At 43.0% G+C, this 13,499-nt stretch overlaps 1 protein-coding gene across 1 annotated transcript in view; it reads left to right on the top strand.

Moving 5' to 3' along the window:
• CACNA1E (calcium voltage-gated channel subunit alpha1 E) overlaps window positions 1–13,499 on the top strand; it is a 1,292,345-nt gene that overhangs the window by 517,514 nt on the left and 761,332 nt on the right. Inside the window, exon 6 of the mRNA XM_078643465.1 lies at window positions 11,818–11,921. Coding sequence (XP_078499591.1) covers window positions 11,818–11,921 — 104 coding nt within the window. The remainder of the gene's footprint in view (window positions 1–11,817; window positions 11,922–13,499) is intronic.

The raw sequence follows: 13,499 nt of genomic DNA, 5'->3' as shown, positions 1-13,499 counted from the left end.
GATAGAAGAATTCTTGGCAACAAAACTGCTGAATAAATTACCGGAAATAATGATAACTGTAACAGATTTGTTTTCCATTCAGAGTTTGCCCTCAAAAGAAGTGACACAGCTTAATGTTATAGACTTGTCTTCTTCTGATATCAACGGTCGTCATTGCGTTAAATATATTGAAAATATTGCATGTCTTTTACTCTACCCGTAAATCCGGTTGCTGCCTTCCGATTTGAACTTATATCTAGCAAATTTGGCGACATGATTTTAGGCAATACAGACCAGTTAAGAATCCTAGACATTGAGTTATTGCCTTGTTTTTCCACTTTAGAAAACGTTCAGAAGAAAATAGTTCAACCAACAGGATAGCAAGAACAGAGAAAAGCAAACAAGTACATTCAGTGGGATATTAAACCTTCAATGAAAAAATTCTGGATGGTTGGAAAATATTTTCTTGTCAAACTGGACCATAGCGGGAAATTGTTAAATGAGCTGACTCATCATAACACCTAACAATATCAAACAAAGGGAAACCAGAATGCTGAGAAATCACAGGCAGTTAGCTGCAGTATTGAATGGGCAACATTCAAACCTAAATTCACGCTATGCACTTTGATTTAGCATGATTAGGAGAGATGCTCGCAGAAATCTTTCTGGTGTGAACTCTCAAGCAATTAAGAGAGAATTCCTGGAGTTCAGGAACGTATCAAACTATGTGTGCAGGACAGGTGGATGTTCATTGATGCTTTATTTGAGAATTGTTAAGAAATATTGAACCCTGCAGTGAAAGAAGCCAAGAACATCCAAAGGGTGGCAATGCTGGTCTTTCACATATAATTATAGCCTGGGATATAAGCGTTTGAAAGATATGAGTCTGAGTCTATTAGATATGAAGATGTGGCATGGGATTGGAAAGTGACGTTTGACAAAATAGTCACAGCAATAATGCAATACATAAATCCAATAAGTAAAACAAAAAGAAAACGGGAGTTGGTGTTCATTCAAGTTAATATAGATGGTCAATTGTGCCTGCATAAGTAAACAAACAGAATTCATTGGAATGGGTAAACATGGTAAATGAGCTGTCCCACATAATAAAAAGCAATGGAATCAATGGAGAGCACTGAGAGACATCCTGTCAGTCAGTGTCAGTCTATCAGTCAAAAAAACGTTTATTTAGAAAATAGTCTTTAAGACAACAACATTCATCCACCATATTTGCTATAAATGCTCATAAAAATCAATAAAACTAGCTAAAATGTCCTTAAGTAATGATCCATATTGTATAGGTTACATCCACATGTCTTATAGAAATATTGCTGCTTCACTTCAATGTAATGTGTTCTATAGTTATTTAGAATTGGCCTTAAAAACCTTTTTTCGTGTCTGCAATAACCACAAACAATTTAACAGTGCGTGTCAGAGTTACATCTTACGTTTGAGACAGCAGCAGTTACTATTGTTACCTAGAATTGCATTATTTACCATTGAACAAATGAGAAAAGGATTCAACTCAATTCTAAACCTTAACAATGTTCTTCTCAAAGCAGCATTAGGTAGAGCATCAATGTATGGAAAAGCTTCGTGACTCTGCCAGGATTGGGTTGATACTTCACAACTTGAATACCTCAAATCATTTCCCTTGTACTTGCTTTGGCTAGTAAACGGAGCTCAGTTTTGGATATTATGAGATGTCGATTTGTATTCGCTAATTATATTGCCAGCCTACTCCTAACATCATTTATCATCTTCCTGATTTCTAGTTCTCATTTTAGTTCACTGTGTACAATTTCTTTTTGACAACGCGTGTGGATTTTCTGTTACGCTCAGTTTCCAATTCTACATCGGCACGTTTAGTAGTTCCAAGCTATTAAGTCCGCTTCAGTTCTTATAGCCTGGTTCAATGTAGATTTTAGTAGAGACGGTAAATTCTTCATACATTTACCCTATGCATAATTTCAATCATACTTAACTTAAGGATATTGATTATGCACCATATTGGATCTGTAGACAATTCGCGGCTCGGTATGCTGATAAAAACCAGCCTTAGAGATGGGCCGCCATATTCATTACTACATATTTTTGCCCACACACTGAAGAAAGTGCTTTAGTTTTTGAAAGTTTGATGTGGTCATACCACTACAGTTTCTTCCCGAACCACACCTCTAGGTATTTATACTTGTTTGCTACTTCAAATTTGTATTACTTAGATACCATGTAAAATTCGATTTACCTTCCCCACAGGCCATAACTGTTTATTTATTATTTATTATTTATGGATTTTATACAGCGCACGGCTACCCCCGACGGGGGTGTCCCGGCGCTAAACTTATCTGCTAGGAGAGAAGAGCAATCTAGATAGAAGCGAATAGACAAGTTTTCAGGCCTCTTCGAAACAGAGCTTCAGATGGGGCGAATCTCAGGTCGATCGGTAGGCTGTTCCAATGTTTGGCCGCTAAAACAGCGAATGCCCTGCCACCCATTCTAGAGCGACGGAATCTAGGCACAAGCATGAGACGCAGATTGTTAGAACGAAGGTCTCTGACTGAGTGAGACAGTCTCAATCTCTTTCTTAAGTATTCTGGGCCAGAGCCGTTAAGAGCTCGATAGGCCAGAACAAGCGTTTTAAATTTGATACGATTGGCTATAGGAAGCCAATGGAGTTCTTTGCGGAACGCAGAGATAGAGTGTCTATATGGGATGTTACCAATCAGTCTAGCCGCAGCATTCTGTATCACCTGCAGGCGTTCAATTAGGTACAGAGGGGCCCCAGCATACAGACTGTTGGCATAATCCAGATGTGCCGTGATTAAAGCCTGAGTGACGGTTCTGCGAGCCTCCATTGGCAGAAAAGGAAAGATCTTTCTCATCATTTTTAATTTGCCAAAGCAGGTCGCAGTAACCTTATTGATTTGAGGGCTACAGGAGAGGGTGTCATCAAATATAAACCCCAGATTGCGGGCAGAATGGACCGGGACAGGAGGGGGGTAAAGTACCGTAGGCCACCATAATAGGGGTGGAATGGTCATTTTTTGATTAAAAAACAGGACCTCAGTCTTGTCAGTGTTAAGCCGTAGGTGATTCGAGGACATCCACGCACAGATTTCGCCCAGACAATGGCGAAAGCTGGAGAGGCTGGAGTCAGAGTGATCTCTAAATGAGAATATCAGCTGTGTGTCATCAGCATAAGAGATCACTCTGACTCCACATGCCTCCACCACCCTGGCTAGCGGGGCAAGGTACACATTGAAAAACAGAGGACTTAGCGCTGAGCCCTGTGGGACTCCGCGTTCGAGAGGTTTGCATCCAGATTTAAAGGGTCTGAGAAGAACCCTCTGTGAGCGTTCCAAAAGAAAGGAACATACCCATGCTAAGGCAGTGCCGCTCAGTCCGATCTGCTCCAGTCGGCCTAGAAGAATTTGGTGGGACACCGTATCGAAAGCGGCGGATAGGTCGAGGAGAACCAACATGGCCTCCTCGCCCTTATCCACACATTCTCGTACAGTCTCCGAAACCTCCAGTAATGCGGTCTCCGTGCTGAAACCAGCACGAAAGCCGGACTGGGAATCATGTAGCAGAGAGTAGGTCTCTAAGTACTCTGCCAGTTGTAGTTGGACTGCCTTCTCCAAAACCTTCGCGGGTTTCGGGAGAAGGGAAATGGGCCGGTAGTTATTGAATTGCGTAGGGTCAGCATCTGATTTCTTTAGGATGGGCACAAGAAGAGCCTCCTTCCACGCCGAAGGGAATTGGCCTAATCGTAAGGAGGCATTCCAGATGGTGGTGAGTGGCTCCAGCAATAGGGTAGACAGTTCACTCATGATTTTTGGGGGGACAGGGTCTAACGGGGAACCCGATTTGCACTGTAAAAATAATTTAAGTGCAAGATCCGGGGTAAGATCCTTAAAGGAGTCTAGAGTAGGAACAGTATCATGGGTGGTAGGAGCCGAGGGGAGGGGAATGGCCGGTGGAGGAAAGGAGGATGCAATTTTTTCAATTTTTTTCAATTTTTTCTTGAAAAAAATCAGATAGTCCGTTGCAAAGGGACTGGTTGGCTAAGTTGTTGGGAGTCATAGCAGGGGGTTTTACAAAGTCTTTAACAATTTTAAACAGTGTCTTTGCTGAGTTGTCAGCGGCTTTTATTTGGGTGGCAAAGAACTCTGTCATGGCAGATTTTTTTAGTTTGATGAATTTCTTAAGGGCCGATCTGTAGATAGTTTTAGCCTCAGCCTCATAAGTCCGTCTCCAGCAGCGTTCTAATTTTTTACAGTGACTTTTCTCTTTACGTAGAGCGGCTGAGAACCAGGGAGCAGAGGGGCGAGATCTTGCGGATGATACCGGTAAGAGTGGAGCAATTTCGTCCACCGCAGCCGATAAGTTCGTATTGAATGTATTAACGCAGTCATCGATATTTACCACTTGCGACTCCAGAGGGCAGCTAAATATCGGCTCTAAGGCAGAACAGGTGATCTTATGCCATTTTCTCCTGTAGTCTGTTCCCATTACCACCGGAGTCGGTGCCTGAGGGAGGGGAATGTCCACCCTAAGTAAAAAATGATCAGACCAAGTGAGGGGGAGGGAAGGCTAAGTAATGGTCCCTGGGAGGTTGGAGAAAATAAGATCCAGTGTGTGGCCAGCAACGTGCGTTGGGCCTTGGATTAGTTGCATCAGGCCCAAGCTGTGAAGGGCGTCGAGGAAGCGCCTTGCTTGAATACAAGAGGAATCATCTACATGGAGGTTGAAATCTCCTAAAACAATAAAATGCGGGTGCTTGAGGGATAGATCCGTGATAATGCTTACCAACTGAGATAATGCCGAAGGAGAAGCTTTAGGGGGATTGTAGACTAAGATGCCGGTTAGGTAGACTGCCGCTGGGTCAGCAATAGAAAAGTACATAGCTTCAATCAGTCCAATGTTCGTGATTTTTTTAATGGTTATATTAAGGTGGGATTTGTACAGAATGGCAAGACCACCTCCCGTTTTTCCCTCTCGGTTAATACCCAGAAAGCGATACTCCGGGGGGGTTGCTAGATGGATATCTGGGTTAGAGGTATCTTTCGTCCATGATTCTGTAAGGAATAGAATGTCCCAACTGTGGGTGGTCAGAATCGACCAAATTTCATTGGCGTGGCGAGGAAGAGATCTACAGTTGATCAATGCTAGCTTTAAAATGCGTGCACCCGGGGTGAGAGAAAAAGGTGAGGTACGTTCACTCCAAGGGGGGAGAACTAGGTTACACTGAGGACAGTTAAAGGCCTGTCCGTCCAAGTTATTAGGGGGGCAGCGGGCCGGTGTGGCACATGAGCCCACTCCTATTTGTAGTAGCTGTGCCCTAGTCCAACTTACCCGTGACTTGGTGGATGCCTGAACAGGGGGACTGGCCCTAGGCCCGGGCCAGGCGCGGACGGGCGCAGACGGGCTTGCCTTAGGCGCGCCTTCGGTGCGCCATCGGCGCGCCCGCTGCGCCCGCCCGCTGCGCGGTCGGGACGTGTGGTTGTATTTACACATGACAGGAGGGTGGGAGTGGTCGAGAAGCTGGACCGCTACCCTGCCCGCCTTCCCAAGATGGCGGCGGCAATTCCGCGTCTACCGGCGTCAGCGCCTTGACTCGGCTGCGCCGGTAGGATCAAGCTATACTTGTAGACCCAGGAGGTGAATTAGATCTCACCTTCTAGGTAGCGATTTTACAGGGAAGATAAAAGAGCGCCCAGTAAAATATATACAATCGTAAAAACAGTCCTGAAAAATTCACAACACACTGTAATTAATTCTACATGTGAAGAGAGAAGAGCGCCCCCGGCTTTTCGCCTCAGGGGAAAGTTAGCAAATAGTTCACCGGAGGAGCCAGCAGACGATCCTTAAATAAGGCGGGAGGGCGGGAGTGGTCGAGAAGCTGGACCGCTACCCTGCCCGCCTTCCCAAGATGGCGGCGGCAATTCCGCGTCTACCGGCGTCAGCGCCTTGACTCGGCTGCGCCGGTAGGATCAAGCTATACTTGTAGACCCAGGAGGTGAATTAGATCTCACCTTCTAGGTAGCGATTTTACAGGGAAGATAAAAGAGCGCCCAGTAAAATATATACAATCGTAAAAACAGTCCTGAAAAATTCACAACACACTGTAATTAATTCTACATGTGAAGAGAGAAGAGCGCCCCCGGCTTTTCGCCTCAGGGGAAAGTTAGCAAATAGTTTACCCTTATTTATTACCAATTGTTTCCTATTGTAGTAATTGACAAACTCTAGACATTTCTCTGGGACAGAAAGTCTTGTTCTGGTAAAGCAGCATTGGCATCTTCCCCATTTAATACATCCACCTCTGGCTGTGCTAAGGTAGAATGTGGTAGCGATGGACTATGGCTCTTTACTGAATCTTCGCGAATGTTATTTCCTCTGATTGGAGATATCTCTGTTTTTACCTGATTCTTTTTTCCCTTAAAGTGTTTTCCTAAAAAATATTTTATTGGCTTTACCAGAGGTGAAGCATTCAAAGCTATAAATTCATTTAGCTTAGCTCTGTTGGTCATTCTAATTCACTTAGGGACATATGTAGGAGCACCTTGCTCCGCCAAAGCATCACTTTTTGCTGATGCTCCAACGGCGCAAATTACAAAATCCTATCTATAAGGACATGCAAAGCCACTATACATGGCTTTGAATGGACTCACAGATATGGAGTAAGGCAAGGAAGTGCAAGTAGATGCGTTGCCTTACTCTGCGCTACGGAGGTGTTCCATGGGGGTTGCAGTGTGTTTTGACACTTCCCCAGATTTACAAGAGCATGCAAACTTGGGAAAGTGCCAATTCCTTACGCCACCCGAGGTAAGGCACTTTATTTTTCCTTGTTTTTTTCCTCTTTATTTGTGTGCTGCATTCTGCAACTCACATAGAAAGAAGAAACAGTCTCTTAGGATTGTTTCTGTGCAGGAAGGTGGCCCTTCCTGCACAGAAACACTCCTTCCGACAACACTATGGTGCAAGTGGGCCTGCGTTGGTGCTAGGCTGCAGAAACTACACTAGTGCAGGTAAAAGGATAGGAATGTACAGTAATGCATAAATGTGGTGCATTCCTGCCCTTTGACTCTGGTGTAGGGCAGCTGAGCAAGCTGACTTTCTGTGCTGCCCTATGCCAAATACCCCAAATGACGGTCTTAGATCCTGCCTTGTTGTCACTTTAAGTCATAGTAATTTCAACTAATGTGCCCCTTCCCCCACTGATTGGAATTTCTGTGATTCTAGTGTCTGTGTTAATAACCCTTCTCTTCTCCCTTGTTTTGGGATTAATAACTTTCTACATTTGCTTTTGTTTGCAGGCGTTTTAGCTAAAGGGCACTAGTTTACCCCTAAAGTCTCAAATTAGTGCGGTACAGTGCACAACTTAAAATCACATTTAATACCAGTTCAACTTACATCTCCCTTGCCTCTTGCTCACTGATAATGTCCAAAGTACTCTGCCACCATTTACACCCACAAAATATCTACTCTTTAAGGACAGCCTGGCCCAGGACTTGTGTGCCCGATGTGTACGATGTGCCTTCATTTTGGGCACATTTTATTCTGTAGACAGTAGTTCTGATGTCAATAATGTGACCATAGTTGCCAAGGTTTCAGATTGCTATGGGTAACAGTTTCTTAATTTCAGAGTAATTATGAGTGACATTTCAACAACTATGAGTGACACTTTCTCATGAGCAAAGTCAAGTAATGAAGACGAGGAAAACATTTAAATATCAGAAATTACACCAATTTGAGCAACGAGAAACTCTAAGATTTTAAAACTGGTGCAAAGCACGAGAAATGGAAGGAAGAGCACTGATCGGAGACAGACTGCGTGACTGCAGTTCTCAGTAACAGAGGCCAGACAGGCAGTGCCACTGCTCAGAAAATGACCTCATTGATATGATCATTCATGTCTGTGTGTTAGCCTAAAAAGCAAATTTTATAGCAAAGCAATCCAACTAGGGGATTATACCATCACTTAGTCTCAGGCATTATCAGTTTCTAATGCAATAAGGTAGAAAAGAATGCTGGGTAGCGCCAGCATAGAACATGCAGGTGTTCCGTTCTAAACAAGTGATAGTGCAAATGAATAAATACAAATTGCTGATGGTAAGAAACTGATGTAAATCAGCAGCAGACACACTGTGAGTGGTGCTGTCCCCCCAGCCCCGGGGTAGAGCAGCAGTTGTCAGTCGTAGTGCAATTCAAGCTGGTAGCTCACATCAGAACTCTTCCAGTCTACAGAATGTATTCTCTCTCTTTACCTTTCTCTTTGCATCCTCCCTCTTTTTATCCCTGTCATCTTTTCCCCTCTCTTTCTCTCTCCTCATTTTTTTACCTCTCCTTCCCTAGCACTCTCTTTACAGCCTCTTTCCTACTTATCTGTCTGTCGCCCTCCCCATCCTCTCTTTTTAGCTCCACCGGCCCTCCCCGTAGCACACAGTCTGTGAGTCCTACCCACGGGGTTGAAGTAGTAGGCTCCTGGGTTTAGTCCTTTGATCCCTTTTTGTCTGTTTCTTTGCCTCCCTCTTCCTATCTCTCTCCTCTCTTTATATACTTGTATGTTTTTCTCTGATTCTCCCACCCTCTTCTATTTGCTCTTCTCTCCTTCCCTTACCTCTTGGATACTATCTATGACCTGCAGTACCATCTTCCAAGCACTGAAGTCAAACACAAGGGAAGGCCCAGATCCTGAGACGGGAGAGCAGAGTAACAAATCATTGCACTGCAGAGTGCTGTCTGAGCCAAGGGAAACCCAAGCTCTCTGCAACCATCCAAGGCGGGGAGAGGGAACTAAACCGAGTGGGTTGGGCGGCTTGGCTTCCTGTGACTGGTACTATAGAAGTGTAAAATGAGCCCAGTTTAGTTGCTCATGTGTAGATCATGATTTCTCAACAGCACGTTGCATTCAGATGCGAGCACGAGGTGAAAGTATGTTGTCTTGACCGCCTCTTGTGGAGCTGCAACCTTCAGAGTTGTGTTTTTTTGTAGTTGTATATGTCACAAACTCGACCTGAAGGTACTGGAGTGGTTTACATGACCAGCAGCTACATTAAACAAGGACACACTGCTTTTTTTGTTGAGCATGGGGAGATTAACTGATTTGCCCAGAATCACAGGATGTTGAACCCACCCGAGACTCGAATCGGAGTCCCCAGCTCCAAAGTCAGCAGTGCTGGCTGTTACACCACGTCCTCAGCAGTTCAGTAAAACAATGTTTGAGGATGCTAAAAAGCCACACTTCGCTTTTCAAAATGTATTCCTTTTAGTAGTACCAAGTAAATTTCCTTGCAAGCCAGTTTACCTTGGGGCGGAGAGCAGTGGCCCGCACAGTATGGCGTCTAGGCAGTCCAAGTAGGATACAAGGAAGACCTGGCTCGGCTGCTCTCAGCTGAGGGGATTCACCTGAAGGATAGAGATGAGACTGGTGACCACTGAGAGGTTGTCTGTAGTGGAGGAGGGGGAGGGCATGAACCACTCTCTCGTGCTGATACCTGGGAGGTATGCGTACGCCCATCCGTGCTGAAATCAAGAATTATAATTTGGTGGGGTTGGGGAGGGGCCAGGCAGGTGTGTGGCAACCATTGATGAGGACTGCCTGATGAGGGCTGTCTTTAACCCAAAGACTGCCCGCTACCTCTAACAGTAACAAACAAAGAGAACAGACAGGTGTTAACCTCAGCAAAACTCTTCAGGACACAGTTCAACACTCGGTCTAATCTAGTCAGCTGTTTAGCACTTAATTTGCATGACGATATTAACCAGTGCGGTGATGCGGGGACATTATCAAAAAAGTGTGACCCTACCACGAGATGCGTGGCACTTGGCAGGGTTGATAACGTCGTGGACGCTGTTTTGTAAAATAGTGCTTGCAAAACCCGCTTGGCTTGCAAAAAGCTGCGGGTGTAAAGCGCCGATCTGCAGTCAGTGACGATCAACACTTTCAGCTTAGAAGCTGTACACGGGTGCGAGCATGCGTTGCTCCTGCAGGCGTCTGGCATCTGACGTCTGAGGTGACAGCGACGATGCAGTGAGGCGAGGCAAAAGAGAGCTTGACATCTTGTCCAACAGCTTTGAAGGACGAAGGTATTTCTGGAAGTCAGATTGCTTGGGTACGGTCAGATCAACAACCGTCAATCCAGTTTGATGCAGTATTCTTTAAACTGATTTCAGCAAGACGGCAGAGACACAAACAATGTTGAATGCTACAGAAAGATCTAATAGGATGAGAGCAGAGTAACCTTCATCCAAGAGAATATGTCGGTTATCAAAGCATGATGACAGAGCACTTTCCGTGCCGTGTTGAGACAGGCAGCTCGATTGTGTCAAGTTTGCTTAGTTCTATAGAAAACTTCAGGGCTGACAATTGACTTCTTCCTGAAGTTTTCAAGGAAAAGATAAAAGTGAGATCCATCTACAATTACTTATAATTGTGGAATGAGGGGATGGATTTTTTTATTTTCTTAATAAAATCGAAGGAACAATTTAAAGTTTTTGTTATTTCGTGAGAAAAGTCTCTTAACCCAAGAATTATGCTCGGTGCATAGTCGAATAATTTGAGGACAGTAGTTAAAAGAGAATATCCCATTTTGGAGAGCAAAGATACACCAGGAACTCCGAGGGCTTGCGAGAAAACTCAGTGGAGTCTTGGTGAATACGTCTACTTTTGTAAAAGATAAAAAAAAACTCTCTGTTATGCTGTGCAAATTTTAACCCTAACTTTTTCGATTTATCATCCGGGTCAAAAGAAACAATCACATAAAAGTAATTAAATTAAAGTAGTCGTAGAGCACATAAAGTTCACTATTCAAAAATAAGTCAAATGCATTATTTGGTGAAATTATCATATTCGTTATTTATTAATCAACCATATAGTACCGGAGTATTTCATTATATTTAGGAAATCGTTTTTTATTATTAAAGTGTAACACAAGCCTATATTATAATCAATATTTTTGTTGTTTATTTTTTTCACTTTCTGTATTTGTAAGAAAACGACTGAAGTATATGTTTGTAATAAAATACTTTTTTTTATGATGTAACACAGGCAAGTGAAAGGGCTAATCTGCGAACAATGTCCCTGTCACTTTAGTTATCAGGGAATGCAGGGATTCCGTCATGTTTTTTGTGATGACCCACAGAATTATTGCAGAAGGTCCTTGCTTGCCATTTGGTTACAGAATAAAGTAAAAATGATTAAGGAAGGTATGAGTTTCATACCACCCACTGTACTTATTGTTACCAATCACATGCATTAACAGTTTTTAAAATTGTTGAGGTGAACTTTAAACATTGTGTTTTCTACTTCGAATTGGAAGATTTGTTGTCCTTTGCACAAGAAAGAAAGGTGAGGCAGACATCTATGTGCAATGGTTTATGAATAGCATTTTGAAGTAAGTTAGTAGCACTATTGTGGCACTAATCTTACTACAAATGCAGTTTGTGAATATGCGCTAATGGGAGCAAATTTGGAAGCCCAAATTTAGTTTTTAATATGTACGAGGAATGTTTAGGACCTCAATAGAACTGGGCATTTATAAGTGGTATGGGGCCTGGGGGATCAGAACCAGCCTTTTCAATTAATAAGAGACTTTGAAGCCTTTTTCATGGTTACCTTTGTTGAATTATGAATGTCCTCTAGTTGCTCGAGAGGCTTGTCTGGGATTGTGTGATGGATTTTAGTGATGTTGGTAGAGACTGGGGGCATGTCCTGAAGGCCAAAATGGAATATGAACTTGTTGTTGTCTAGGTCTAGAATGATATGTCTCTGGCCTGTGTGGAGAGAATCAAGTAAAAACTCAAATTATGTTTCCCTTTCCTTCTTCCTAATAGACCAATGATGCCTTAGGAGCCACGTGGAACTGGCTTTACTTCATCCCTCTCATTATCATCGGATCCTTTTTCGTCCTCAATCTTGTTCTGGGAGTGCTGTCTGGGTAAGCAGGGCCTCAAAGTCTTAATATGTAATGTGAATTTCTAATGCTGGTAACCACGTCTTTGTTACACAATATAACTCAATATGTTGGGAATGCCTTTCTCTGGAAAGTTGGCCAATACGCAATGGTTCAAATCCTATGTCCTCTGTGTAGTCTCTAAACTGACTACATGAGAACTTATCCTGCATCAATTCACATCCTCTCATTATCGATCAACTCCAGGGTATCCGTTGAAAATGCCACCTTGGATCCCTTTCACTTCTTCATCAGCATCTAAGGATTATCTCTGAGAAGCATGATGCGCCTCTGTGTTTGTTACCCTCTGCCATGGTGTAGGGCTCCTTAGGCATCCATTCCTTGGTCCATCCATAAAGAGTCTGGTGGAAACTCCAGTGGATGAGAAGAGGAGGGAGTAAATGACAGTGATCGTTTGAGAAGCACACACATAATGCACCCATCTGTCTATGCAATGCGTATCATGATGAAGGCCAGGTGCTTTCTACATTCATGTCACCTTTGATCCTTGTTTTCTTTTTCTAATTAAAGAAGTATCCCCTGAAAGGGGATACTTCTTAATTCAGCACTTTACTCCCCTCTCCGTTGAGGGATTATCTCTGTTACCTAAGAATAACTTGTGGTCTCCATACTATGTTCAATACTTGAACTTGCTTTAGAAGGATCTTTCCTCTCAGGTAAAATGAATATGCAATCCATAGAAGAATAATCTCTATGAAAGACATTGATTTTGCAGTCTTCACACCTCAGTCAGTGCTTGGCCTCTCTCTTAAAATAATTATCTCTTTGCGACATCACAACTGTGCCGTTATCATTCCTTGCTCAGTCCAGACATTTCTAGATAATGGATCTTCTCCTTTAGCCCTATAAAACCTTCCTGGCATTTTCAGTTCCTGAACTTTTATTTAGAGAAATTCTTCTTGTGATACGAGAGTACCATCAAATCTTGAGGACTCTATACATTGTTAACCTCTCTGTACAGTATCATCTCGGTGGGTAGGAGAGGTGGTCAATTTCCATTGTCTAGGGGCTCTTTAGGTTGCCATCCCTGTGTTTATTGGTATTCAGCCTACAAACGTAGTGCCAGTGTATTTTCCTAGATTCTGTACCGTACCTATGATATCTACCACAAGAATATATTCTTAAGAGTTGAAACAGATTCTAGCTCATCCAAGCAATAATTAGAAGTTTATCACTTTGTCTCTGCTGTTCTGCTTACCAGCGTGCACGTCCAATGTGACTCCAGGTCACATTTGTATCAATTCAATTTCAAAATGCTTTATTCGGTATGTATAAATACAACCATATAGCAACAATCAAGTAAAATTACAATACATCATACATTTATATCAATTCTGGTTTACCGAATACCATCCTTACTAAGTGCAATATACATTTAGCAGCACATATCCAAATGAGCAGTCTTAAAGTGCTTGTTAGTGCATTCGCCTAATAGTACATGTGCAAATTAGCAGTATATTGTATTGTATTGTATTGTGGTATACTTATATAGCGCAACCTGTCACCACCAAGGGCATCCTGGCGCTTCGACCCATGATCCAG

This window comes from Lissotriton helveticus, chromosome 1_1 (genome assembly GCF_964261635.1).
Source record: "Lissotriton helveticus chromosome 1_1, aLisHel1.1, whole genome shotgun sequence".
NCBI classification, from domain to species: domain Eukaryota; kingdom Metazoa; phylum Chordata; class Amphibia; order Caudata; family Salamandridae; genus Lissotriton; species Lissotriton helveticus.
The sequence above is the reverse complement of the archived record's forward strand: the minus strand, read 5'-3'. Positions and strand labels throughout refer to the sequence as shown.